This window comes from Phocoena sinus, chromosome 19 (assembly GCF_008692025.1).
Source record: "Phocoena sinus isolate mPhoSin1 chromosome 19, mPhoSin1.pri, whole genome shotgun sequence".
NCBI classification, from domain to species: domain Eukaryota; kingdom Metazoa; phylum Chordata; class Mammalia; order Artiodactyla; family Phocoenidae; genus Phocoena; species Phocoena sinus.
Genome location: NC_045781.1, coordinates 11,319,290 through 11,345,943, shown reverse-complemented (window position 1 = coordinate 11,345,943; position 26,654 = coordinate 11,319,290). Strand labels below are relative to the sequence as shown.

Here is a 26,654-nt window from a genome sequence, read left to right as displayed (position 1 = left end):
TGGGTATTTTTCTCTCCAGAGAAGCACTGTCCACAGGCTGTGACAGAGGCGCAAACAGGAGAGGTTCCTTCTGGCCTGGCTGCAGTGCTGGTTCAGGCCACACAAGGGCAGCAGGGGTCACTGGGGACAGCGTGGTACTCTGGGCTGACTGGCCTCCCCACCCAGTGCCACCCCTGGCTCAGACCTCTCTCGTTCAGCTGGAACGTCAGAGGTGAACTGCTCTTCTTGTAGTACCACATCACGGGCCTTCCCGAGCTTGTGCATGTTAGACGGCTAAATAGGCATCTTGACTCTGCCCACCATGTCCCCCTGATGTAGGGAAGGGACGGTCCTGGAATTGCACCCCCCACCTCACGGTGGTTAGGGGGAGAAGTCCAGCTCCACGGCCAGCCGTGGGGGTCGGACTGGTACGACCAACATCCCTTCTCCCTTCCGAGCAGGCAGCCGCACGGGTGTGTTAAACAGCTTTAATCTCGGTCGTTGCGGCTTCTCAGCACAGTAAGAAATATTGCACATGATCAACATGTTTTGTTCTGGGGATGGGGACAGGGCGGGGGAGTCACCTTCTTAGAAAGTACAACCCAAGCCGGGAGGGCAGAGGGGGTGGGGAGAGAGAACCCTCCCCGTGCCTGTGGCAAAGTGCAGGAGCCCCCACCCCCAAACTAACCTGAGTCCAGCCCCTCTGGGGAAAAAAGGGGTACATGAACTCCCCCTACTCCACAGGCGCCTCCCTGTGGCCCGAGGCCCACACTACCCTCCAGCTTGCAGCCCTCACACGTGCCATTTTGCATAAAGTACAAGTGAAAAGGTCTGAAGGTAACACACTCCAGGTTATGTACAGGGGCTCGGTGAAGGGAGACTGTGCCCCCTGCTTCCCCTCAGCTGCCCCCCATCACAGGGAGGGAGCTGTGGGGGGAGGGGGACAGACAAGAGGAGCAGGCCTCATTCCGTCCCAAACTGGAAAGGACGCAATGGCTTTGCTGGGGAGGAGGTAACCATCCTGCCCCCGCATTCCTGCCACCTACATACTGTCCGTGTCCTGAGGGGAGTACTGTGGGTCTGGGGTCTTCTCAGGAGCCCCTCACCTGCCTGTGGCAGCTGTGGAGGGACCAGAGGGGGGTGGTGAGGGTTGGGGGGGCCCCTCCCAGCCAGGCCTGTCCGGGCCCCGGCTCTGGGGGCGGAGGCAATGGCGGGGCAGCCGGGGGCCGTGCCAGAGTCCGAGCCAGGTGAGGTGGGGTCAGGGCCCCCAGCAGGGCTGGGAGTGGGGACAGGGGCAGCAGCAGTGACAGTGGGGGGCGGTCCAGGGAGGGGGGCCTCGGCTCCCGGGGGCTGCTCCGTGGGAGTGGCCGCCTGCATGATCTTCTGGCGCACCTCACGGATCTTCAGCTGCAGACAGACCTTAGAGGGGAAGATGTCTGCGTAGCGGGCCTGGAAGGCTGCCGTGGCCTGGGCTGTGGACAGAAGGGTGGTGGGGAGGGCAGGGTGAGATGAGTGGGTAGGCCCCCTCCAAGTGCCCCCCAAGACTCCGCACCTGCTTACCTGATGGGAAGAAGCCATGGTCCTGGAAGAGCTGCATGACGAGGGCCCGGCGCTGGTCCAGGGTGCGCCGCAGCGACGAGTATGGCACCTTCTCGTATTCCAGCTCCCCGAGCACATCCTCAGCTTCTGTACCTGGGAGCAGCGCAGGGAGCACAGTCGAGCCTCCGCAGCAGCCTGGCCCTCCACCACTGTCCGAGGGGCCACTCCGCCCTCATTGAATTCTATTTCACAGTGGGGTTTAGAGATGGAACCCACCCAAGGTCACGTACCAACTTAGGGGCCTGTTGAATATCAGAACCCACCCTTGACCTGCTGTCCTTCCTCTCAGCGACACCCACCCCACCTCTCCCATCTTTAACCCCGTTCCTGGGACCCCCACCCCTCTTAGAGGCCCTAGCACCCCCGTAGCTCTGCCTGCCACCACACCGGCACCTGTACGGTCAAAAGTGAAGATGTCCCCCTCGCACTTGGCACTCTTGGGGGTGTTGGGCTCCGAGCTGCAACTGGAGCGTCTCCTCATCTTACGCTTGGGCGAGGTGGGGTCCTCAGGGGCTGAGTCCAGGTCTGGTCAAACAGAAGCAGGCTCAGTGGAGATGGCCCCAGTCTGTCCCACCTACCCTGGGTGCCTTGCGCTCGCCTACCAGTGGAGTTCTTCCTCTTCTTGCGGTAGGAGCCCAGGATGGCCCGGGGTGAGGTGGCCAAAGACTGCAGGGTGGGCGAGGGCAACACCTCCTCAGGCCGAAACTCGGGCAGCTCAGCAAAGCGCTCTTCGAAGTCCACCTCCGACAGGACCCTGCTGGAGAGCGGGCAGGGTCACCTCCTCTGCCTCAGCCTGCAGCTGCCCCCTCTGCCACCAACCCACACACTCCAAGTCCCCCAGCCCATGCTCACTTGTCCACAGAGTCAAAGGTCTTCTTCAGGGGTGGGGGCCGCACCTTGACCTTCTTGCCAGCACTAGCCGCCTCCTTGCGCTCGGGGGTGTCCCCAGCTGCCCTCCCACTGCTGCCCTCACTGCTGCTGCCGCTGCTACCAGGGGCTGGGGCTGGAGCCGGGGCCGGGCTGGGAGGGGTGGGAGGCTCCCCTCGGCTCTCCAGGCCCAGCCCGGGGACACGCCAGTCTGAAGATGAGCTGGGGAATTTGCTGGCCTGGGGTGAGGATGGCAGGGAGATGGAGGACACTGGGTTCAGACTCACCTGGGCAAGACCCAGAAATACAAAAGATGAATGCTGACGGCCAAGACACAGAGCCATGGGGAAGACCCAGTCATGCAGACAGATAGGCAGGAGGACAGAGGAGGACCCACAAGGGCACAGTTCGGACAGGGATGGAAGAGGGGTGGAACAGAAGGGCAGGCAGGGGACTGAGGGGCCAAGCCCAGCAGCAGGGAACCCCCAGGCCTGCTGGACACTCACCACGGTCTCAGGGCCCTTGGCACTGGTCCGCTCCTCAGCAGGTGGGGGCGGCGGGGGACTGCTCCGGGCCGGGGGAGCCCAGGTCTCTGGGGGCAGTGGAGGGGCTGGTGTTGTTGGCCGCCCCTCAAGCTCTGACTCGGATGCAGGGGGCTCACGAGCTGGGCCGGGCTCCAACGGCTGTCGGGACGCAGGGCCTGGCCGCCCAGGGGCACCTGCCTCAAAGGAGCCCACAGGAATGCTGGCGATGGCCGCCTTCACTTTCTGGGGGGCCTTGGGGGTGGGCCGCTGGGCCTTGGGGGCCACTAAACTGTAGGTCATGGAGCCTGCTGGTAAAGAGAGTATTTGCTGAGCCAGGCCTGACTAGAGCCCATCCCCTGCGTCTCCCCACTCACCCCCACCCTCGGTTGGCCCGGCACCCACCTGTGGCACTAGGAAAAGGGCTGGTGGGGGCCGGGGTGGCAGTGGCAGGGGCCGGTGGGCCCTTGGGCAGGATGGTGGCAGCAGGTGGGGTGGTGTTGGTGGCCACGGTGTAGACCAGGCCTGGGGGAGCCTGGGATGGCTGGGCCAGGGGTGCTGAGGAGGTGGGTACGGGGCTGCCAGGGTAAAACGCTGTGATGACGGGACCACTGGGGGCTGCGCAGGTGGGAGGCAGCTGGGGGCTGGGCACGGGTGACACGCCCACCTGGCCAGGAGCCAGCAATGGGGCTTGGCCTGCAGAGAGAAAGACAGAGGAGAGGCAGGGGACCGAGTTAGGGCCAGAGCTGCCTCAGCCCCACCCTTGGTCCCCAGCTGCCTGCCAGGCCACCCCTCACCTGAAAGCAGGGGCTGCACGAAGGCGGGGCCGCTGGGCCCCAGCGAGGTGAAGCCTAGGGCTACTGAGCTCGTGGGTCCGTACGAGGTGACTGTTCCAGCCTGACTGGATGCAGGACTGGTACCCAGGGGCAGCGCATGCCCGCCTGCTGACTGCACGTAGGTGATCCTGCCGCAGGAAGAGGAAAGAGGAAGGTGTAAGTGAGCTGGCCCCACCTAACCCCTTCCCTGCACTCACCTCCAGATGAGGGCTCAACTGCCATTACCTGGTGGAGGAGGGCAGCAGAACCTTCTGAGGCTGAGAGGCGGGTCCGGGGAGCGTGGCCGGGCTGAGGGGCGGCACCAGGCCGCCGGGTGTGCTCACAGGCACCGGAGTTAGCTGGATGATCTGTGGGCAAGGGCACCACAGGCTGAGGTGAGCTGGGGACCCAGAGTGAGGCAGGGGAGGACCAAGACCTCGGAGGCTGGACCTCAGCAGAGACACGGGACAGAGAAATTGGGACGGGGACGGGAAGGGAGAAACGAAAGCAAAGACGACAGCGACAGATAGGAGACACAGAGAAGGGACAAGGTACAAACACGGAGGGCAGAATCAAGATATGCACAGAGGTCGAGCAAGACAGGGGCCAAGAGACAAAAAGGGAGAAAAGGAGAAGACTGAACGACAGACAGACACAGAAACCGCGGGACATAGAGGCTAACACCCAGGAAGAGAAGAATAAGAAACAGGCGGGCCACCACCGAGGTGCCCTTACCTTGCTGGGTGGCTGAGCACCGTTCTGCACAGGTACTGAGAAGGGTGGGCTCACCAGGGGCAGCGGCTGGCCGGCCCCTCCTCCCCGCACTGACATGCTAGGGGTGGCCAAGGGCACTAGTACCTTCCCAGGTAGCAGCTGGGCTGAGCCACCCGGGGGCGGGGCCTGCACAGGAGAAACTGACTGGGCTGCAAGTTGAGAGACAAGGGAGCAGGTGGTTACCAAGGAGTTGAATAAGCCTGTGGTCCCTCTCCGTATGCTGCCCAGCCCAGGCCTCACCTTTCGGGGGCGGGGCGGAGGGTACGGACTGCAGGATGGGGATGCCAGGAGTGGGTGCGGTGGCAGCCAGGACTTTGCCGTTGGTGGAGGTGCCCGGCGGGAGGGTGAAACGGATGCTGGTGGTGGGTGCAGGACCGCTGGGAGCCGCTGCCTTGGTCCCAGGGGCTGGTACTGGGGCAGGCGCCACTTGAAGTTGCTGGGGCAGCGTGGGCAGAATATACTGCACCTGGGTGATTCCCCCAGCCTTGCCCAGGGGACCTGGCTGCAGGATGCCCAGGGGCATTGGCCCATTGGGCCCACTCCCAGCACCTGCTCCTGAGCCCGCAGCCGTCCCGCTGCCAGGGCCCCCCTGGGCAATGAACTGGACAGCTGGGGGCGCTGGGGCCCCATAGCCCGGGGCGCCCACCAGCAGGTTGGTGACAGTGGCAGGTGCCTTCCCCACAGTGCCCAGTAGGGGTCCAGCCACCAGATGTGAGGCTGTTGAGGTGGCTGCTCCCGACTTCTTGTCTGAATACACTAAGCTGACGCCCAGCGGGGAGCCCCCAGGTGCCCGGGACCCAGCGACTGTCTCAGTCCTGGCACCGGCCGTGTCATTTGGAGACGCTTCTGCCCGGCCAGAAGTGGGGAAAGGCTTAGAGGCGATGGGCACAGGAGTGCTGCTGACAGGCCGCACCACATTGGTGACCATGGTGGCGGCCGGGCGGGACAGGGGGGCTGCTGGGGCCCCATAGGCCAGCGACGGGGCTGGGGCCGAGGGCATGCGAGCTCCACTGCCCTCCCGTTCCTCCTTATTTGAGGGCAGGACCAGTGTCTGCAGAACACTTCCTCCCCCGCTGGGAGGTGCCGCAATGACTGAGGGGCCTGGTGGCTCCAAGCCCCCCACACTTTCAGGTCTCTTGCGCCGGAAGGTGGCAGGATCCGTGGGGAGAAACCGGGTGGCCTTAGGCGTTGCTGGGCCCCCAGTTCCAGGGGGTGGGGGCCGTAGGGGACCTGTTGTGCTGCCCTGACCTGACTCCTGGGCCTTGAAGGTCCCTGAGCCCAGCGGGAAGGAGGTGGCTGCTGAGGCCGAGGAGGAGGCAGGCGAGGACGAGGAGGATGGGGTGGGCCCGTAGCCTTTGCCGAAGCCGGCAGGTGGATCTGGGGGCCCTGGGGGCTCAGGGTCCAGCGATGGACGGCAGTGAGTAAAGGAGGAACGGATCACAGGCGAGAACACCTTCCGACCAAATCCCTGAGTGGCAGGAGAAGGGAGACACAGCATGTCAAGGGAGCCTGGATACCCACACCCTGCCCATCCCGCCCATCCCAACCTCCCCGTCCCGCCTGGCAACCAGGCCAGCCGAAGGCCTCCACGCATCCAGGCTGAGACCCAGTTCCCCACGAAGCAAGTAGCTCATCCTCTCTGCGCCTTAATCTCCCCCTCTGTCAACGTGCAGAGAAGTTAACATTTCCCCCACTTCCCAGGATGCGTGAGACCAGACAGCAGCAAGTCCCAAGCCCTCACCTTGCTGCCCTCTGGGTCCTCCCCAGAGCTGTCTCCGCTCTCGCTGTCGGTCACCCGCTCCTTGCACTTGAGGTCAATGTCAGTGGTGCTGAAGCCATCGTCAGCTGAGAGAGCAGAGGGAACAGTGCTGGTAAAGGGCTGGGTGCAGGGCTGCCCAGGAGGAACAGTGTGGAGCCTGGCTCTGGCCTCGGCTCTGCCCCGAGTTAGCAGTTAAGTGCTGTCCAGGAATGCTGTTCCTCACCAGGAACAAGTGTTGTTCCAAGTGTTGTCCAGGAATGCTCTGCCCACCTGCCCGCCAGCAGACCCTAAGAGCACACTGGTAACAGCACCTAATACTGTGTCCAATGGCCCGGCCATGCCCGTGTCCTCCCGGCTTCCTGTCTGGCTTGGGGCTTCTTGCGGGCAGGGCTGGGCTTACTCAGTAGGGCCTGAACTGAACATGCCCGCAATCACACACGAACATGGAAGGGAAGAAAAGGAAGGGGCCTAAGGGCCTGGACCAAATCTCCGCCCACCCCTCCAAACCTTAGCCAGCTGCTCCCTGCATAGGATTCTGGGCCCTGCAACTGCTTACCAATGACATCATCATCCCCTTCCTCCTCACAGATGACCATGCGTTCCTCGTCACTGGTCATGTCCTCACTGGCTGCACGCTGGGAACGGGAGGCCCGGGTGGGCAGCAGTGGGGGCCGCCCACTGGCTGCCAGAGTGCCTCCCTCACCGGGGGCCGCAAAGGGGCCTGGAGCCCCATACTGGGTGGAAGGCTTTGGGCCAGAGTAGGATGCAGGGCCAGAAACCATCTGCAGGAGAAGTGCAGGGAGAGTTCAGCCAGCGCTGTCACCGTGGGCAGCCCTCCCTGCACATCGCCCCTACCCCCTGGCCTGCACTCCAGACCTGAGTCAGTTCCTGTAGTGCCTGGCTGTCTACTTCCCCGCCATCCAGGCTGTGGACCCCGCTGTGGGAGAAGGCTCGGGGCCGGGCTGAGCCAGGTCCGCCGACTGTGTGCAGACGTTCTGCCCCACAGGAGCTGCTCCCCGGAGCCTTGGTGTCCGAGCTCAAGAGCGTCTGGGCTGTGACGGACAGGAGCTCCGAGGACACTGTATGGTGGAAAGAAAAAAGTGTCGCAGTCAGGAAGGCTCCTCCCAGTGCCCAGGCTGGCCAAGTGATCCACAGATATTTCTAGATACCAGGCAGAAGCCCTGGGCCCTGGGCTCTCAGGGCATGTAGCTCCAGGGGGCCGCCCAGGGTCAGCATTCCCCATTCTTCCTGGGCCACCTGGCAGAAAAGAGATACCACCCACCAGGCCAGCATTTCCCCTGGTTCCTGCCCTCTTGGGTTGCGAGGAGCAAGCCCACTGCTCCCTGGGAGGCAGCCTTTCTGAGAGCATGAAAGCCTAGAGACAGGTATGTGTGGCGTTGCCTAGCTAATAACCACTGGACTATCTGAGCCTCTACTCCCTCATCTCAGAGAAAAAGGAACGTCTCCTCCCTCACAGAGTCGTGGGCCCAAACCCACAGGATCACTCCAGAGAAGCACCTCAGAATGGTGCCGGGCACACTGAACACCCTCAGTCAGTAGAAGCAGCCAACGAGGGGCTTCAAACTGTGGTCTTGAGAGCCAGATGAGCTGGGGTTTAAATTCAACCTTTGGTACTTTCTAGTTTTTTAGCGACTTCACACAAGTGCTTTTGTCTCTCTAAACCGTTTCCTCACATCTGCAAGATTAGGTATGCTTCTGAATACTGAAGACGACGCTCTTCTTGACGCCTGTCATAGTGAGTGCTCAGCAAATGGCAGCTGACAATAAGACTTCTGCTCAGAAACCTTATCTATTTGGACCTCCCTGACCCCTTCACAAGTGATAAGTACCAGTTCCTTTGTGAGTAAGGGTTCTCAGATAAAAGAGATAAAGCTGAGAGGAGCTTCTGGGGAAGGGGGTGAGCAAGCAAAGGGGAGGTCGGTGTCAGGGCAGAAGAGCCAAAGGGCTCACTAACCTCCAGGGGCAGCGGCGGTGCCTGTCTCCGACATGCTCCGCTCCCTTGGCTCCTTGTGCCCCCCTGCCAGCCCCAGGTTTGTAGGCTTGGCCTCTGAGCTGGACTTCTTCCGGTCCTTGTTGCACCACTTCCAGTCTGGGTGGGCCTTAAAGTGGGCCTCTTTCACCTGGCAGGAGAGGGCAGGGAGACCCTTCACTCACCCACCCTGCCAGAGGAAGCCGAGCAGCCGAGAGGGGGCGGAGTTACCTGGAAGGCCAGGTCGTGGTACTTCTGCTTCTCCTTGGGCCCCAGAGCGTACCACCACTCGCCCAGGATCTTACTGACGGTCCGGTTGTCCTGGTTGGGGTGACGCTGGTGGACCAGGGCCCGGTGCCGCTTGCTGAAGATCATGAAGGCGTTCATGGGCCGCCGGATATGGTCCTTCTCCCTCTGCAGTAGACACAGGCCCGAGCAGGAAGGTTAGGAGTGGGGAGACGGGCTTGGGCGGCCACAGGTTGAGCTGGGGACAGGTGGAGATGAGGCACCTTGTTGGGGCTGCGTCCATCCTTCTCTGAAGATGAGTCTCGTTCCTTGGGCAGGGCGCTGAGGGACTGTGTCCGGCGTTTCCCAGGCGGCAGAGGCAACTGGATCTCAGGAGACATGATGGAGAGGAAGCTGTGGCGGGAGCGGCAGGGCAGTGAGAGCCATGTCTCTGGCCACTCCACCCTCCTCCCCAGTCCCAAGCCTCAGGGCACTCACGCATCGTCGTGGTCACTCTCTGTCTCACTGTCCAGCCGGGGCTCTCCTGGAGGACCAGGGGCCTCCTCCTCCGTCGTGGGAAGGGGGCCCTTTCCAGGTTCCACCACCCCCAAAGTGTGGGGGGGTCCGGGCCCTGGGCTCTCAGGGCATGTAGCTCCAGGGGGCCGCCCAGGGTCAGCATTCCCCGTCCCGCCTGGTGGCTGCTCGTGAGCAACAGCTGCCGACTCAGCAGGTTCTGGGGGCAGAGCGGCAGGCAGATCAGAGGGCTCCTGGGCCATCTCGACCCCATCCCCATGCCTTCCCGGAGCCTCCCAGCCCTCACCTTTGCTCTGGTTGGAGGCCACTAGGTGGCTAGCAGGTTGCTGGGCCTCACTTGGCTGCACGGAGGGGTCAGGCTGGCTGGGGGCCAGGAAGGGGACTAAGGAATGCCAGGGGAACACGGCCACAGAGCGAGGTTCCACGTTCGTCCACACTGTGGGAAGGAGTCAGCTGAGCTGTGCGGCAGGAGAGCTTGGCCTTGACCCCCAACTCAAACTCTTCTCCACCCTGGACAAGGTGGCTCCACCCCTTCTTTACACCCCCTTCCTCAATCCCAGAGCCCCCTGGGCTCGTACATGCGACATCACTCAGGAAAAACTCCTCCCTGAAAGATTTCTAGATTTTTAAGAAAGAAAACAGAAGCAGGGGAACGGTCCTCACACCCCACTCCCTCCCCCACCTCCACCCCCACCTCCACCAGCCTTGCCACCAGGGACCAGGCCAGAGAAACGACTGGCTCCTGTCACCAACCAGGCCATGTTTGCTTGCCAACTCACTCTCTCAAGGCCCCTAGACCTTAGCAAGGCTGCAGACCCTCCCTCAGTCAATTCCCATCACCATGTTGCCGTCTGACAGCGCCCCTCACCTTGGCCTCATACTCCCTTTCTCTTTTCCTGAGGCAGACGGCCCAGTCTCCCTACCCTCTCCTCCCCTCCCCACTACTCACAGGGCATGGGGTCTCAGGCCTTTCTCCTTGCCTCCCTACCCCTACCACAGACCCCAGGGAGCCAGACCTGCCTTTCCCAGGCTGGGCACAGGTGGCTCCAGCATCTCTTTCCTCCTCAAAGAGAACCTACTGCCCATGAAGACACCTCCCAGCCTCCCTCACTCTATACCCCTGAGCTTATCTCCAGTGTAGTGTCCAGCCCCCTTGCCCCAAAAGATGGGAGGGTGTGGTAAACTCTTCAGACAAAAAGGCACAGACGAGAGAATTATTACAAGACTCTGCCCAGGCAAGGCAAAGGGGCCAGGTGTTTCCTTAAGGCTACGCACAGGAAGGTACTTCCCTCATCAGGGCGCTGGTCCTAGAGGTCCAACCTTCTGCTCCAGGAGCTGGGTGGTAAGGGAGCCAGCCCACCCCTTACGGCTGAGTCCCACCCCTGGCTGGACTCCTGGGGCTGGCCCAGGCTGGGAGTGGGCTTCCTACTCACTGCCAGCTCCCTGGGGGAAGTGGAAGCAGCAGAGGAGGCCCCTGCTAGGGGAAGACCAAGAAGAGAAGAGGGAAACGCCCTAGCCCTGGTCCCCATCATTCCAGGCTCCCCCTGATCTGGATCAATCTGACCTAGGCTGATCCCCCCTGCCAATGCCTTCCAAAGGCTGGCCTAGGGGAGCCCCTATGTGAGGCACTGGCCTCAAGACCTGATTCTGTGAGGTGCTGACAAAACAAAAAAGTAGATATCAAGGCAACAGGGGAGGAACAAAGAAGCCCACACTGGAAAAGGACTCAAAACACTATGAAGATCCCATCCACTACCACGGGGGCACTGGAGCCCCAAAAGCCTGCTGGGCCCTCCAAACCCATGACAGCCTTCAGAGACCCGGACCTGTCCCTCTCTTCACAAGGATCTTTCCCATCAGGACCCCTCATCTTCTGCTAGGTGGGAAAGAAGGGGCCCAGTATACAATGGGAGAACAGTCCTTTGGTCCTGTCCCTCCTGAACTCCTCCCTAGTGCACTACCCTCCAGGTTCCCGGGTCTCTTCCTCTCTCTGAAAAGCAAACCACCAACACGTCACTCTGTTCTGAGCAAACAGTGCCTCACTCCCTTCCCAAGACCTGTCCTTAGCCCCACTACTCAATCACAGCCCCTAGCCCCTTCTCCCTCTATTCCACACCTGGCACCAGCAGGTCTCACGCTGCTCCTATTCTAATCCATGCTCCTTAGCCAGGTACTCTGCACCCCTCCTCACCTCCCATGACAACATACCTTTCCCACCCCACACCTAAACACCACAGCTGTCCTCAGCTACTCCCCACTCTGCACTCCCATCCCTCCACTACACTCCCACCTGCCGTCACTAACCACTCAGACCAGCCGAGCTCTATAACTTTCCCCTCTACTCTGCCTCCACCGTTCTCTTACTATAACCCCATCACCATTACTTCGCACTCAGCACCCCGACACCTTGACCCCTGCAGTCCCAGGGCCCAGGCGCTACTGACCGAACATGCCGAGGCCACGGGAGGCCGCGCCGGACGCGGGCACCAGGGGCCTGTGGGCTGAGTACATGGTCCGGCACGGGATGGCCCGGCCGGGGCTCCCGCCTCCTCAGCGGCCGCCGCCGTTCCGCCCGCCGCCGGCTCCTCGGCCGCCACCGCTCGGGCCCGGGGGGAGCTGGAGGCCGTCGCCGCATGCCCCCCCCCCACCGCCCCCCCCCTCCGGCCGCCCCACGCGGGGGGTCTCAGCCGGGCGCGCCTGCGCACAACGCCGCCTGCCTCCCGCCGCCCGGGGGGCGGGGGGAGGTCAGAGCGCGCCGGCCCCGCCCCGCCCCCCGGCGCGCGCGGGGGCCGTCACGGGGCGCGCGGCACCCAGGCCATCGGCGCCGCCCCCTCCTTCTCCCTCCTCCCGTGCGGAGCCGGGCGGGCGGGGCAGGTGGGGCGGGGCGCGGCGCGCGTGCGCGGGGGCGGCCCCCTCCCTTCCCCGTTCGCTGGCTCGCTCCCTCCCTCCCTCGCAGCTCTGGCGGGTAACGGCTCTGGCCCCGAGCGCCCCGGTTGCCGGCGCCCGCGCCCCGCCTTTCCGGGCCTGGGGCCCGCGGCTCAGCGCCGGGTCGGCCTCCGGCCCCAGGCGGGCAGACGGACGAGCGTGCGTGCGTCCGTGCGCTCCGAGCGAGCCCCGCGCCGAACCGCCGCCGCCTCCCCGCCCCGCCACTACTACGCGCTCCCCTCCCCCCGCCGCACCTCCCCCCGCCCCTTCCCCGCTTCCCCCGCGGCCTTCCGCGCAAGCCCGGCCCACCGCGCGCGAGCCCATTGGCTGCCGCCGCCGCGCGCGGGTCAGGCCCCGCCGCGCCCGCCCCCATTGGCCGCCCCGGGGGAACGTCAGTCATATGCAAATAAGGGCAGGGCGGGGCGGGCTCCGGTTGGACCCAAGCCGGCCCGGGGCGGGACCGTGGGAGGAGGGCGGCAGGGAGGGCGCACTGCAGTAAAGGCACTGAGCCAGGGGGGCGGTTCGGGGCGCCGCGCTGCAGAGGCCCGGGGCTGTGGGTGGTGCTTGTGTGTCCAGTCCGCGCGAGGAACACGCTCACGCGCGGCTCGGCCCACCTCCCTCACGCCCACCTGGGCACGCGCGGCCCCGCAGGGCTGACAAACTGCGTGCAGGGTTGGGCGAGCCACCCCTGAGCCCTCACCAACTCTCACAACAGCAGTCACAAACACACGCACACACACACACTCCTCATAGACTTTCCTACCACACCCATTATCTCATACACAATCCAGGGTCACATGTACCCTCGGTCTTACACACGAAGTCAGAAGTCACACACCCGGCACCTCACACAAATGTACTACCTCCCACACTAAACGTCCATCACTCCCCACCCACCATCACACACACTTGTTCTCACTCTTCTTCACATCACCCATTTCATACATGCCCTGTCATATGTGCTTCATCAAGCATATCCTCATACATATCCACCAGCCCATGTGACTCATACAAACACACAACATATCAAACAGGCAGAATTATCTCATACACCTCATCACAGCCACTGCTTGTCCACAGCACACACCCTACATCCCTCCAACACAACCACACACTCACGTGGCCTTCCTGACAACCCCCAACCCCAACACAGGTAACTCTCACAAATGCCATCATACTGACCCCAAACACTATGTAAACTTACCCTGGTGAGCACTAACTACTTCAGTACCCTGGCTCAGGAGGTATACAAAGTGCCATGGCCATTACCATTGATTCAGCTACCCTGCCTGACACTTAGCAGCCACCTGGGACCCTCTACCTCACAGTGTAAGGCAGGGGGCCACCACTCTGGGCTGGGAGCCACCCTTTCCAAAAGAGGAAGAAAGGAAACTAACACTGGGGCTGCTACATGCTTGGGGCTGCTACATGCTCGGCGCTTGTATGTATAACCCTGTGCATTGAATCCTCACAGCCACTAGGGAAGTACACTTTATTATGCCTGTTGTTCAGATGAGAAAATGAGGCTCAGAGAAATTGAATAAATTGAGCAAGATCATGCAGCCAGGACATAACAGCCCAGCACTCCAACTCAAGTGCTCTTTCCACTACTGAAATTTTCACCTCAGGGTGGACACAGGCAGAGACTCCCAACAGAGGTCTGGGAATATGTTCAGACAATGATATCAGAGAGACTGGTCAACTATAGAAAGGTCAGAGGGTACACACCGAGACACAGGCAAGGTCTGGGGCCCACCAGGCAGAGACGCAGAGGCCTTGGATCACCCAAGAAGGGCCCGGAGGCCACATCCAGTAAAGGCAGAGGCCTGGGGTCATACCCGGGCAGGTAAAGATTGCACAGGCTCAGATGCACCAAGACTAGGGTCCTTCACCGGTGGGATCAGTGATATGCACAGACAAACCCTTTTCCCAGCCTTCTGCAGCTACAGACAGAGATGAAGGCATGGAGAGGGGGCAAAACCCAGGTAACCTGGGCCTAGAGGGAAGGGTAAGGTCTGTAGCCCTCTGACCTCCAGAGACTACAGGGCCAGACACTTGGCTGTGAGCCTGGAGAGACCAACAGAGGGACTATTAGGTGACTGCCCCCTCCTCCCTATGCAGCCCCAGACTCAGACCCTCCATTACCTCACTGCCCCAGGGACTGCAATGTGAAGCAGAAATCAAGGCTGAAATCAATGTGGCCTGCTCTATCTCCCTACCGCTGCCCCCTCCTCTCCCCACCGGTGAGTCACCTACTGGCAAGTTAACCCCTTCCCCACTGCAATGAAGCCCAGGGACTGAGCTCAGAGGAACCCTGCCGCCAGCTCCCCCACTTCTGTTGGGTGAGAAAGAGCTAAGCCTGGCACAGTAGGGAAAGAGGGCCCCAGACATCTGGGAGGGTTGCACATCTGGTAGAAGACAGTGCCCACATAGGAGGGATGGGAAGAGGCCCCTTACAGGGCAGGGTACAGCCAAGTGGGGGCCCAGCCTAGCAGGGAGGGGCCGGAATCTGGACGGGAAGGGCCCCCCTGCCCTGGGCACTGGGCCAGCCCTATACTTAGCTTCCATTGTTTGGAATGGAGGAACCCTGAGTGGGGGTGATTAGGAGTGGAGAAGAGGGAGCAGGTCCTGTCCCCAGACAGCTCCATGTCTCTAGCCACCCCCAACCCTAACTGGGGCCTCCCTAGTTGGAAAAGTCTGAGGGGGGTTCCCCAAACCAGGGCCCCAGCCCCATCAGAGAGGGGGTGCATCACCATCCTTCACTCAGAGCAGGTACTAGGCAGAACTACGGTGCAGCCACCCGCTGCACTACCCCATAGCCAACTCCACAAAAGGTTTGGCCCCAAACAGCCCGCACAGCACCACCCCACCCCAGCCTGGGGACAGGGAGCCCAGATGGAGACAGCAAGTGCCACCCAGGGTGGCACAGGCTGAGGCCTGCCCAAAGGCCTGGGGCGCACAGCCAGGGATGCTGACAGGCTGAGGGACAGGCAGACATGCTCTGAACTCACGGGCCCCCGTTTACTGAGTACGAGAGGCACCGTGCCCTGCCGCCTGCGGCTCCCCACCCTGCTCTCCAGGCCCGGGTCCCCCGCCTCGGCTCACCACCCCAGTGTCCCCAGCTCCCCTCACCCGCTCTCCACATACACACCCACCCACCCACCCCGGGCGGCGTCGGAGACGGCCAGGGTTGCCTGGGGAACGAGCCCAGGATTGGACTGGTGCTGCTCGGGAGGGATGGGGGCCTAAAAATAGCGCCAGGGTGAGTCAGTGAGTGGGGCTGGGGTAGGCAGGGGGACCAGAAGGGAAAGAGAGGCAAGCGAGAGGTGCGGGGGAGGCTCCCCAGGGATTGGAAGATGAGCGGGATAGGATGGAGGGCGGGATATGGATTTGGGGGTAGAAGAGGGGGTTGAGGGGGAGTGTACAGGCGCCGGGGCTGCGAGGGCTGGTCCCCGCGGGCTGAGGGAGGGGCCCCTGCCTGGGCGGAGGAGGGGGCGCCGCCCTGCGTTCTCCTCCCCAGCCCCGAGCTCACGAGATTTTCCACTCGCCGCCTGGCCCCCAGCCAGCCCCCGTCGGGCCCCACAAAGCCGCTTTGTGCTGAGAGAGCGGGCGGGCACCCGGCCGGCCTGACACCCACGCGGGCAGCGGCGGTGCGCGGGTCAGCTGGCACCCGAACTGTCTGCTGCGTGGGGGGGGGTACCCCCACCCTGCCCGAGGACGCTGCCGCGCAAGGGTTAATGACGCAAGGGCCAGGGTAGCAAGTCTCAGCCAATCGGCGTCGGCGGGCGCGACAGCAGCCAATGGGAAGGCCGGAGGCCCGACGCCCCGGGCCTACCCCCTGGGGCGCGAGAATGGGCGCGGCGCTCACTGGGTGCCCGTCTGGATCCACAAAGCCCCCGGTACACCCTGTTTCCCGGGCTGCTTCGCAAAAAAAAGGCTCAGAAGGGCGTAGGATCTCTCAGTCAGGAAGTGGCACGGTCAAGATTCGAGCCCAGGTCTGCCTGGCTTCACAAATCAGCTTTTCCACCGAAATGGGGAGACGGGGGTTCCCAGTCCCAGGCCCCCAAGCGGAGCGGGAACAGGCAGGGGACCGGGTGCGGGCGGAGGCGGCGGCGCGGCAGGCTAGGGTCCAGCCGCCTGCGGTGCAGCCGCTGCCGCCGGTGGTAATGGGAGCCAGACGCCGTCGTCGCCGCTAATGCGCCTCCCTCTCGGCCACTAATGGAGCCATTAATGCCGGGCGCCGGGGGCTGAGGGCCACACACACCACCCTGCCGCTGCGCATGCGCGCGCCAGCAGCCCCGCCACCCGCCGTCAGCAGGAGGCAGCCTGACCCCTTGCAGTGCCTGGCGCTGGGGGCGCTTCCAAGACTCACTTCACTCCTGCTACCTCAAAAAAGCCTCTTCTCTCTCCCGCAAATCATCCTCTTCTTCCCAGCCTAGGTTTCCTTCCTTTCCAGGGATCTTTGACACCCTGATCCAACCCTTGCCCTCTGCTCTAAACCCTTTCTCGGCTCTTCACAGGCTGACATTCAAGCATGGCCTGGCTGGACCTGTCCTCCTTGGCACCCTTCTGCCAAGACTAGGCTCATGTCAGCTCCAGCCTTAACTGGCCACTCAGAGGTCATGCACTTTCACCCCTCCTGGCCTTTGCTCCTGTGGCTAAGCCTGGATGGCTCTTCCCTTTCTTTCACTACCCTGAAATCCACTCATTCTTGCTTCAGGTCAAATGTCACCTCCAGTGAGAAGCCTACCTGAACCTTCCTCACCGCCTCGCATTAAGCCACAGAGTTTTCTCTCTCCTCGGGCCTCCCCAGGCTCTGTATCTCCCTCTGCTCATCCTTGCCGGTGCCTGCATCCACATCTGCCTTCCCCACCCACTTATCCCAGGGCTGCTCAGCCTGGACCTGGTAGAGGGATGAGGAGTGACTTCTGGTGGGAGAGAAGGGGTTCACTGTTTGAGACAAAACAAATTCTGGTGGGCAGAATCTGGATCTGGATCTGGGGAGTCAGGACACCCTTGGCTCCTCTCTGGGCCTCATCTTCCCGACGCACCCAAGCATAGTTGGTGGATGCCGCCTGGTCTCTGAGGTCCTACTGGTTGGGGTGGACTGCACGTGGGACTCAATTAAATGGAGCTGGCACCAAAGTGTCTCCTGAAAGGCAATGGGGGTGGTGGTGGTAGGGGTGATCTGGGTCATGCCCTCGAGCAGGTGGGTGGGCACAGGAGCTGCTTTCCTGCTTCTCCCCCCACAGCCGGATCTCCTAGCTTGGCCCAAAAAGCCCCCACCTTCCTGCCTGTCTTGGGAACAGGTGCTTGGGTGTTGATGGGTCTGCAGGATGGCTCCCAACACCTCTCAGCAGGTTTCAGGGACATTAGTGGGCATTTAATTTGTCAAGGGACAAGCGGGGGTTCCCAGGCCTAGACATTCTCCCAACACTCCCCATTCTCCCACCTGTTCCCCAAGGAGCAGGAGATCTGGTGCTTAGCAACTATCCACTGACTTAAAGGAACAGAGTACCTGATGTGCACAGAGTGGGGGTGGGGGCTAGGATGGGGGAAACATGTCCGTCTAAATAATGGGAGAAGGAAGGCCAGAGGAGAGGCCAAGGCTGGACCAGAGACAGGATTCCAAGATGGGGGAATCAAAACAGAAAGAAGGTGGAATGAAGCCTCAGACCAGAACTGATGTCTAAGGAGGTACAAACCTGGAAAGGCATAGAGAGCCAGACTCAGAGAAAGTCAGACAGAAGTCCAGAGAGAGAGAGAGACTCGGGGCCAGAAACAGAGCCCTAGACAGAGACAGACATAGGAACCCAAGAGAGAGACAGATAAACATACAGTGGCTCAAACAGGCAGGTGGGCAGACAGGCCCAGGAGAAGGGGCACTGCCTGTCAATATGGGGAAACCAGGCGGAAGCTGGGAGCTGGAAGGGAGGCCATGCCAGAAACAGGGCTGAGACATCTGGCCTCCTGGGCCAGGGCTGCAGGCCCTGGGGCGGCTTCCTCTTCTGGGGAGCAGGCGGGAAGAGTCAGAGGGAGGTGGCAATGGCAGCTGGCTGGCCCGGCCATGCACAGAATGTAGAGAATGCCGGCCCGCCTGCTCCGGCAAGTCCCCCAGCGGAAGCAAATGCCTGGCAGGGGGCAGAAGCAGGCAGGCTGCCCCGGGCCACCCCCTCACACCTGCTGCCCTGACTGAGGGTCAGGCCCTGGCATGGGCGGGCAGAAGGGGCCAGGACTATAGCCTCACTCTTCCACTGGGCACAGTCTGCCCTATCTGGGCCTCAGAGGGAGAAGGCCCCAAGGTGCCTACCTCCCAAGGGTTTAGGGAGGCCTCTGAGAGAAGAACAAAAGGGCCTGCTGGCTGGGAACCTGAGGGCAGCCTGGATACCTCAGCATGGGTGTAGTCAGGAAGGCGCTGCTCAGAACCGCCAGGACAGGCACTGGACAAGTTCTGACGACCAGGTGGCTTCCAGCAAGGGGCCTCCCCTCCCTGAACCTCAGTTCCCCCCTCCCCCTGACAACAGGGCTGGTAATCCCTGTTTCATAGCATCAGGAGGTTTCGATGAGATGGCCCCACGCCTGAGGCTGGGCACATGGTAAATGCTCAATAAAGTGGGCTACTGTTATTGTTTTCATTATTCTAACTGAGAGTGCTTAAGAGCCTGGGCTCTGGAGCCAGACAGCCTGGATTCACACTCTGGCTCTCCCTCTTCCTAGCTGGGTGACCTTGGGCAAGTCACTTTGCCTCTCGGGCTACAGTTTCCTCCTCTGTCTACTGGAACTAATAATCGTGCTGATCTCCTGGGTTGTTGTGAGGATTCAGTGAGTAAAGGCTCAGTCAGCGCTTACTGAGCAGTGTGCCAAGCACATGCATGGGTGGTACTCAATAAATTATTATTACTGTTACTTCTAGTAGGAAGAGTCCTGTGATCCAGAGATCGAGACACCTGGTTCAAGGCCCAGTCCTGCCCCTCCCTGGCTGGGTGACCTTAATCAGGATTCTTTTTCTGTCAGGGCCTCATTTTCCTCATCTGGAAAATGGTGGCAGGAACCCCCCCGGCCCCCCGACCACCCTGGTAGGTCTCAGGTCACCTGCATCGTGCCATCCCTCCCCACACGGCAGCAGCGAGGGTCATGACTGACCGATGCTATGTATGAGGGCAATGTCGGGGGCTGTAGGCATGCGGGGGGTGGGGGCTGAGGGGGATGGTAGGAGTCCGTCTGCTTCAGTTTCTTCATCTGCCTAAGGACAGGAATCCCCGCTGTGCCCACTTTGTGGAATTTTGCTCATATCAACTACGATAACAAATGTAAAAAATGTTGGGGGTGGGGCAAAAAACACAGCTCACAACCTCAGTATATGAGCATGAGGGGCAAGCGTAGTCTTTGTGTCCCTCTGCCCGGGTCTGGGCTGGAGCTCAGTGAGGGCAGGGTCTGGGCCCCTTCCTATATTGGTCTTTGCACCAGCCTAAGACACAGCAGATCCTACCCAGATCCACAGCCCAGACTCTTTCCTCCCTGGTCTCCCTGCCTCTGGCCTCAGGGGCTGGAACTCACCCTTCATGTACAGCCATGGTTGGGTCGGCTCAAAACCTTCCATGGCTCTCAGGATAAAGTTCCTAAGTCTTAGAAGGACCCTCTATGATCTGACCCTTGATGTACTGCTCACCAACACAGCCACACATCCCAACACTCACCCACTGTCTAGAGCCCCTGACTTAGCAGATTCAACTTCCTTCAAATTCTTGCTTTCGCCTCAAGGCCTTTGCACACTCTTCCCTCTGCCTGAAGGTCCTCCTGCCGGCCTTGCCAGGCTCCCTTCTGCACACCCTTCAGGTCTCACTTTAGACTCTGCAGGTCTCACTTTAGACCCTGCAGGTCTCACTGGCCCCTTCTCCAAGAAGCCCTCCCTGACTTCACATGGCCTCCTGGGCTTCCTCCACCCCAGCCCTGACCACTCTGGACAGCTACTATCTGGGGACAGGTCTGTCTTACTCCAGGGACCATGAGCCCTTTGAGGACAAGGCTGTGTCCTTAGCATCAGCCAGCATAGGGCCAGGCACAGAGAGGGGGCCTCAGTCAACAGTGAATTAATAAGTAAATAAGAAAAAGATGCTAGGGAAGGGGCTGGTGACGGGTCTGTCACCCTCCATGAAAGTCGCTCTGACAAGGCCCAGGCCAGCTGGCTTTCCAGCACCATCTCAGAAATGCCTCTCCCCCCACCCCTGGCCTCAGCCCTCCAGCCACTCTGGCTGTGCTCAGCGGTGCTCCTTCTGGCCTCGGAGCCTTCCCCACGGCCTCCTAGGAGGTTCTCCTGTCCCACGGTTGCTGGTTCCAACTCATCCTTCAACTCTCAGCGTACACGCCCTTTCCTGAGGGCAGCCAGACTAGGTTCACATCTGGAAGCATGCCCAGCACACGCCCAGCTCCCCGCCATGGCACTGACCACACCTGTGCTATTTACCAGGTGCAGTGTTGAAGATGAGGGCTCCAGTCCTGGTCCTGCCACCACCTGGCAGAAGAACCTGTTGGAGCCTCAGTCTTCCCATCAGTAACCCAGGCAGGTTGGTCACGAGCCAACCTGCCTGGGTTTGAAGGCTGGCTCCAGGATTTACTAGCCATGTGACTCTGGGCAAGTTACTAACCTGGCCTCAGTTTCCTCTAATTTTTTTTTTTTTTTCTTTGTTTTGGCCGCACTGCACGGCTTGTGGGATCTTAGTTCCCCGACTGGGGATCGAACCCAGATCCCTGCAGTGGAAGTACGGAGTCCCAACCACTGGACCACCAGGAAATTCCCAGTTTCCTCTAAATGAGCATAATCATAGCAGGGTTCAGTATGTTGTGAGTACTACGTTAAGGGGTGGGTGTGAGGGTTAGGTGCGATAACCCACTTGCAGTGCTTGTCACGGTGATACCCCTGCCAGTCCTCCAGGCGTGGGACCTGTCATCATAATTATCATCTCTGTTACCCCATCAGCTCTGTGGCGGCCTGGCTTTGAGCCTGCACTCAGGAAAGGTTTGCTGACTGATGGACCCCTTCAGAGTACATTCCCAACAGGAGGCTTCTGGAAACGCTGCACTGAGCCTTCAAAGTCCACGCCCGGGGACCTCCCTGGCAGTCCAGTGGTTAAGAATCCGCGCTTCCACTGCAGAGGACACGGGTTCGATCCCTGGTCGGGGAACTAAGATCCTGCTTGCCGCACGGTGCGGCCGGAAAAAAAAAAAAAAGAAAAACTCCATGCCCTTGCCTGACACGTGAATTCCCACCGGAACATCTGTGCAGAGAGGAGGCCAGCCTCCCCTTGAATCCCACCCAAGGTGGGGAGCTCACCTCTCTTGAGAGCCAGTTTGCAAGGGGCCCTGCACAAAATGAGCCCTCGCCCAGCCCATCCACCTGAACCTCTTACCTGTCCCAGGCCGGCCCATGATGACTTCCTTTTTGGGGGCAGGATGGCTGGTGTAGCTGCTGGGCACCAGGACGGGCAACAGGGCAGCAGGTGAGGGGTGGAAGGCCACCGGCTGGAAGGGCGAGGAAGCCAGGCCAAAGGTGGGCATCGGCTGGGCCACGGCCGTCGGCGCAGCTGGAGGCACAGTGATGGGCACGGGGGCCGGCAGAGGTGGAGGCAGGCCAGGCTTCCCACTGGCCATCCCAGGCGGCACCGGAGTCTCTCGGCAGCCCCGCCCAGGTCCCCCGGCCCGTGCCTCACTGCCAGCGCCCACCTCCCCAGGGAATTTGGAGGGCAGCGGCACGTCGGGGTTGCGGACGATGACGGGTGAGTCCCGCTGCACGGCAGGCACCCTGCGCACGGAAGGCCCAGGATCCGAGGTGAGACCGGCAGGTGGGGGCAACAGCAGCAACGGCGAGGGCTGGCGGGAGCGGGAGAAGGGCACGGCGGGCGACACAGCACGGAAGCCAGCCGGTGTGGAGGGTGTAGGTGTGTGGGACACCGAATCCACACCAGAGTCTAAGCTGTCACTCTTGGGGAAGTCTGGGGCGGCTCCTCCGCCTGCTGCACCAGGGGCCCCCAACGCCCCTGGGTGGGGCAGCAGCTCTGTCTTCCGTCGCCCAGGGCTGATGGGCACAGTAAAGGTCAGGTTGGTCTGGAAGGTAGGTAGGATGCCAGAGGAATGGCGCTCTCGGGGGGCAGGTGGGGGTGGGTGAGGGCCCAGGTCCGGCGGCGTCAGCACGCCTGCCTTAGGGGTGCTGGCGCTCAGGTGGCGACTGCGAACAGCAGTGCGTTGGATGACTGGCGAGGCGTTGATGGGGCTGAAGTTGGCAGGGCGGAAGCCGAAGAGTGGTGAGGGTGAGGGTGACGGGGCTGGCGAGAAAGGTGACTGCGTAGAGACGGGGGAGAAGGAGGGTGTGCCCGAGCGAGAGCTGCCCAGTGACACCAGCATCACAGCCGCTTCACACTCATCGAACTCAAAGCGTGACAGGTCAGCAGGGGCCACCAGGCGTGGGCGTGAGTCTCCCCGGGCTGCCACGCTGCTGGCCTCACTGTCCCGAGACGTCTCATCACCCCAGTCGAACTCGGTGCTGCCCTCACGGGCCGCCACACCAGCTGGTCGCCCAGCCCCACCTGGGCCACTGTCCGCCAGGCCCTCCATCTCCTTGGTTCGCATGGACAGGTGGCGGGAGCAGTAGCCCCGCCGCTGGGACTCCTTCATGCAGCCATCTCTCGAGCACAGCCGTCGCCACTGCTTGCCGTTGAATTTCTTTCGAATTCCATTGGGTGTGCAGACCACGTCGCCCTTCTTGTATTTCTGCTGGGCTGCTGTCAGGGGCGTGCGGGCCCGGGCAGCCGGTGCAGCCCCCTTCTCCAGGGAGGCCACGCTGCTGCTGCGGCTGCCGCCCTGGCTCCCCTCCTGGCAGGGCGAGGGCTGCTCGCCAGGGCGGCCTGGGCCGGCGAAGGCTGGGGACTTGGGTGGCGGTGACAGGAGCTGGGGCGGGGGCAGCGGGAGCAGGGCCGGGGTGCCCAGGGCTGGCGGGTGCTTCTCCTCACCCTCCTCGCAAGCCCCCAGGTGGCCACCAAAGCTGATCTTGGAGACCTCGGCATCCTCGGGCTGCTTGAGGTCCAGGGCAGCAGGGCAGGGGGGAAGGGCGGCCCCCGGCTCGGCCTGCCCCTCCTCAGGACCCGCCGGGGGCTTCCTCGGCAGGGCTTCGGGCTCCCACGGGGGCCGCAGCAGGCGCAGGCTGGAGCGGGCCACCCACACCGCGTCCTCGGGCTCACGCTGCGGCAGCTGTGGCGGGGTGGCCGCCGGGCCCGGCTGGGAGCTGGGGCCGGGGCTGAAGCGGACCTTGTAGGCAGCTGGCTTGGCAGCCACCTCCACCACCACCCCCGCACGGTAGGCAGCCACACCGGGCTCCACACAGGTACAGACCGCCGTGCCCACCACCAGCGCAGCCGGCGGTGGCGTGGCATCCAAAACCACATCCACACCACTGCCAGGTGCCCCCTCGTAGAAAGTCAGGGCCCGGTCCCCAGGGAACTGCACACCCAGGTCCTGGCTTCGGCGCACCTGGCGCACCACAGCCGGCAGGAAGAGACCGTCCCCACGCCGAGCCAGCACCCGCTGGGACCGCAGCTGCCGCAGGTCATAGCCACCGCTGGTGCTGCCAGGGGGCCAGGGGCCTAAACCACCAGCTTCGGCCGGCTCATCTTCCAGGTCGGCCGAGTGCTCGCTGGCTGTGTCGGTGGAGGAGGAGCGGGCAGAGGTGGGTGGCTGCGGAGGCACCCCCGGGGTGCCCACCTCCTCGGGGGTCCGTGCCCGCTCTTCAGGGGCACCAGCCGCCCCACTGCTGCCACTGCCGGCGCCATGCTCCTCCACATACTTCTTCTTGGGCGCTCGTGACTTGAACGTGGCCGTCTTTCGGCTGAGTGAGGGCTCCCAGCGGCCTGCCTCCCCCTCCCCCTTGGGTTCCTCGGCTGGGCCTGGAGCCGGGTCATCGGGGTGCAGCTCTGGGGGCAGCCCTTCAGCCCCCGTGCCCCGCTCGGCCTCCTCCTCACCCTCCTCAGCCTCTTCTGGCCCCGGCTGCTGCTGCTGAGCCTCATCGTCTTCCTCCTCTGGCTTGTCGCCCTCCCCGGCCCCTCGCCGCCTCAGGGCCTTGGCCCTGGTGGCTGGGGGGGACTTGCCACCGCTGCCAGAACCTGGGAGGCCGGTGCATGCCTTCTTCATTGGTTTCATCTTTCGTCCACCTGCAGGGTGAGAGGCCAGACACGGGTCACTGGGAGCGACTCGGGAACACCTCCACACGCACTGCCCCCAAGACTTCCTACTTGCTGAGGTCACTGCCTCAGCGCCACGGTCCCCAAGCTCTCCTTCCTGGCTGTCTTCAACTCACATAGGCCCCTGGCCAGCACCCAGACACAGACTGGCACTCGTGTCCCCTGAGCTATACACTCTGGTTCCTTGGGGACCCTCACATGATCTGCTTCCTCTGCAGAGGACAGGAGGTGCATGCACACACTCTGACTGCCCCAAGGGGACGCGAGAAGCACTAACGGTTCACGTCTATGGAGCACTCCCTTGGAGCCGAGCCCTGGGCTAAACGTGCCTTTATTAACCCATGTCATCCTCACAACAGTCCTAAGAGGCAGATGCTACTATCAGTCCCATTTACACTCGAGGAAACTGGGGCACGGAGAGATCAAGCAACTTGTCCAAATTCATCCAGCTAGGAAATGGCAGAGCTAAGATCTGAACCCAGGCAATCTGGCTCCAGTCTGTGCTCCTAACCATTTCAGTGTGCCGCCTGTCACATGATCCTTGTGCTGTCACTGTCCAGAGAACACACACACTCACACACACACACACGCACAGGCACACAGTCACAGAAAGGGAGATGACTGGGCTGTGATGTGAGCCTCTCTCTACCACCCCCCACCCCTGCCCGGGCAGCCTGGCATGGCCAGGCATTGTGGGAAGGAGTGGGCAGCTAAGAGTCCCAAGGGACAGCTGCCCACTCTGCTCTGCACCCCAGGCCTGCCAGGTATAGCCATCGCCCCAGATCCTGGCAGGGAACAGGCAGGGGCACGTCTGGGGCAATAGCTCATACCCAGTGCTATGACAGGGCCGTGCATAAGCACACACGCACACGCACGCGCACACACACACACACGGCACACACACGTCATCACACAGTGGGACACAGAGCTACACCGCAGGGTTTCACTGTCCCACTGGATGGGAGCCTGCCCCTCCCCCCACAGCACCCAGCATGATACCCAAAAGCCCAGCCACCCCCATTCTGGTCTGCCTGCATCCCCGCCCTGACTGGGCTGGCTCTGACAGGGTGGCTGAGCCGACTGGGCCCCCCTGGCCCCCAAATATGCCCTCGGACTCCAGGTGGGGTAAGTGGGAGAAGGTCAAAGAAAGCAGGACAAGCCCAGCGGGCCAACCTCACCCACTTCCTGAACAGTCATTACTGCCCGCCCCCTTTCAAGCTGCCCTAAGAGAAGGGAAAAAACTTTACTCTGAAGTGACTAAGAGAACCTGAGAGGACAAAAATGGGCCTCTGGGAGGGTTGGGGGATCCAGGACCATGAGCCAAACACAATCAGAGGCACCCCGACGCCGTCTTCAGGCTCCCATGGTACCGCTGACCTCACGGGAGAGTGACCTCTCCCACTTGGGGCCTGCTGCTCCTTAGGATCCTGCAGTCCCAGGATGCCCCTTCTCTGGGTCAATCCAGCCATAGGCAGAGGCTGGAGGGCCCGGGGCTTCTCACACTGGGGCAGTCACCCAAGTACCCGGGAGCTGGGCAGCCGCCACCATCTTCTCCCCACTGACCTGCTGGGCCACCATCCTGGGCATACCCCACCCAGGGCCTACAACTACACTGCCTGGCACCCCTGGACCCTGCTGCCTGGCCCAGCCTCTTCACACCAGAAGCCAAGCCTCTTTCTTTCCCCTGGGGCCTACTCTCTTCCTGTCCACACCTCTTTGGATAACTCCCACCCAAGGCCCTGTGGGCCCTCATCTCCCTCAGGATCTGAGCAGTAACTCCTGAAGCCCAGGCTGGCCCAGGCTTTTCAGGGTCTCATGTCCTCTGTTCCCAACAGGCCTCCTGGCACCAGCTTCTCTGCCACTCTCTCTCCCATCCTGTCACCATCTCTATCACTAGCTCTCTCTTCACAGGCCCTAGGCCCCCTCCTCAGTCACCCCCTCCTTGTCACCCTCATCTATCTCTGTCACCTCCTCCTCCCAGTCACTCTCATGTCAGCCATCTCTGGACCTGTCACCTTCTCTCCCCATCACCTCTCCTTGTCACCCCCTCCAACTCTGTCCCCTCCCTCTCCCTGTCACCCTGATCTAGTCCTGTCACCCCTCCATTCCTGTTACCCATTCTCTGCCCACCACCCCCTCCTTGTCACCCTTTTTCTGTCACTCCTCCTCCCCACCACTTCCTCCACTCTGTCCCCGCTTCCCACCACCCCGCTCACCCCTTTTCCCCTGTACCCCCTCCCCGTCCCTGCCACCTGTCCCCTCTCGGCCCCCAGCACCCCAAATCCCCCCTGCCCGTGTCAACCCTGGCCCCGCCCCTCACCTCGGGCTCAGCGGGGTTACGGGGCGGGGGGCCGTGGCCCCGGCTCGGTCCGGTCCGGTCCGGTCCCTCCCCGCCCCCCTCCGGCTCTCCCTCTCGTTTCTCCCTTTTTTTTTACTCCA

At 62.1% G+C, this 26,654-nt stretch overlaps 1 protein-coding gene across 1 annotated transcript; it reads right to left on the bottom strand.

The window, feature by feature from the left end:
* Window positions 1-451: 451 nt before the first annotated feature.
* Window positions 452-26,654, bottom strand: CIC (capicua transcriptional repressor). The gene is given in 23 exon segments (XM_032613272.1): window positions 452-1,153; window positions 1,155-1,202; window positions 1,204-1,451; window positions 1,540-1,671; window positions 1,972-2,103; window positions 2,181-2,335; window positions 2,431-2,684; window positions 2,952-3,277; window positions 3,372-3,662; window positions 3,764-3,930; window positions 4,028-4,149; window positions 4,517-4,704; window positions 4,796-6,023; window positions 6,297-6,400; window positions 6,871-7,096; window positions 7,191-7,393; window positions 8,290-8,455; window positions 8,536-8,718; window positions 8,814-8,943; window positions 9,028-9,262; window positions 9,350-9,499; window positions 21,396-24,185; window positions 26,536-26,654. Coding segments are annotated over 22 exon segments (7,539 nt in total). The 5' UTR covers window positions 24,175-24,185; window positions 26,536-26,654; the 3' UTR covers window positions 452-1,081.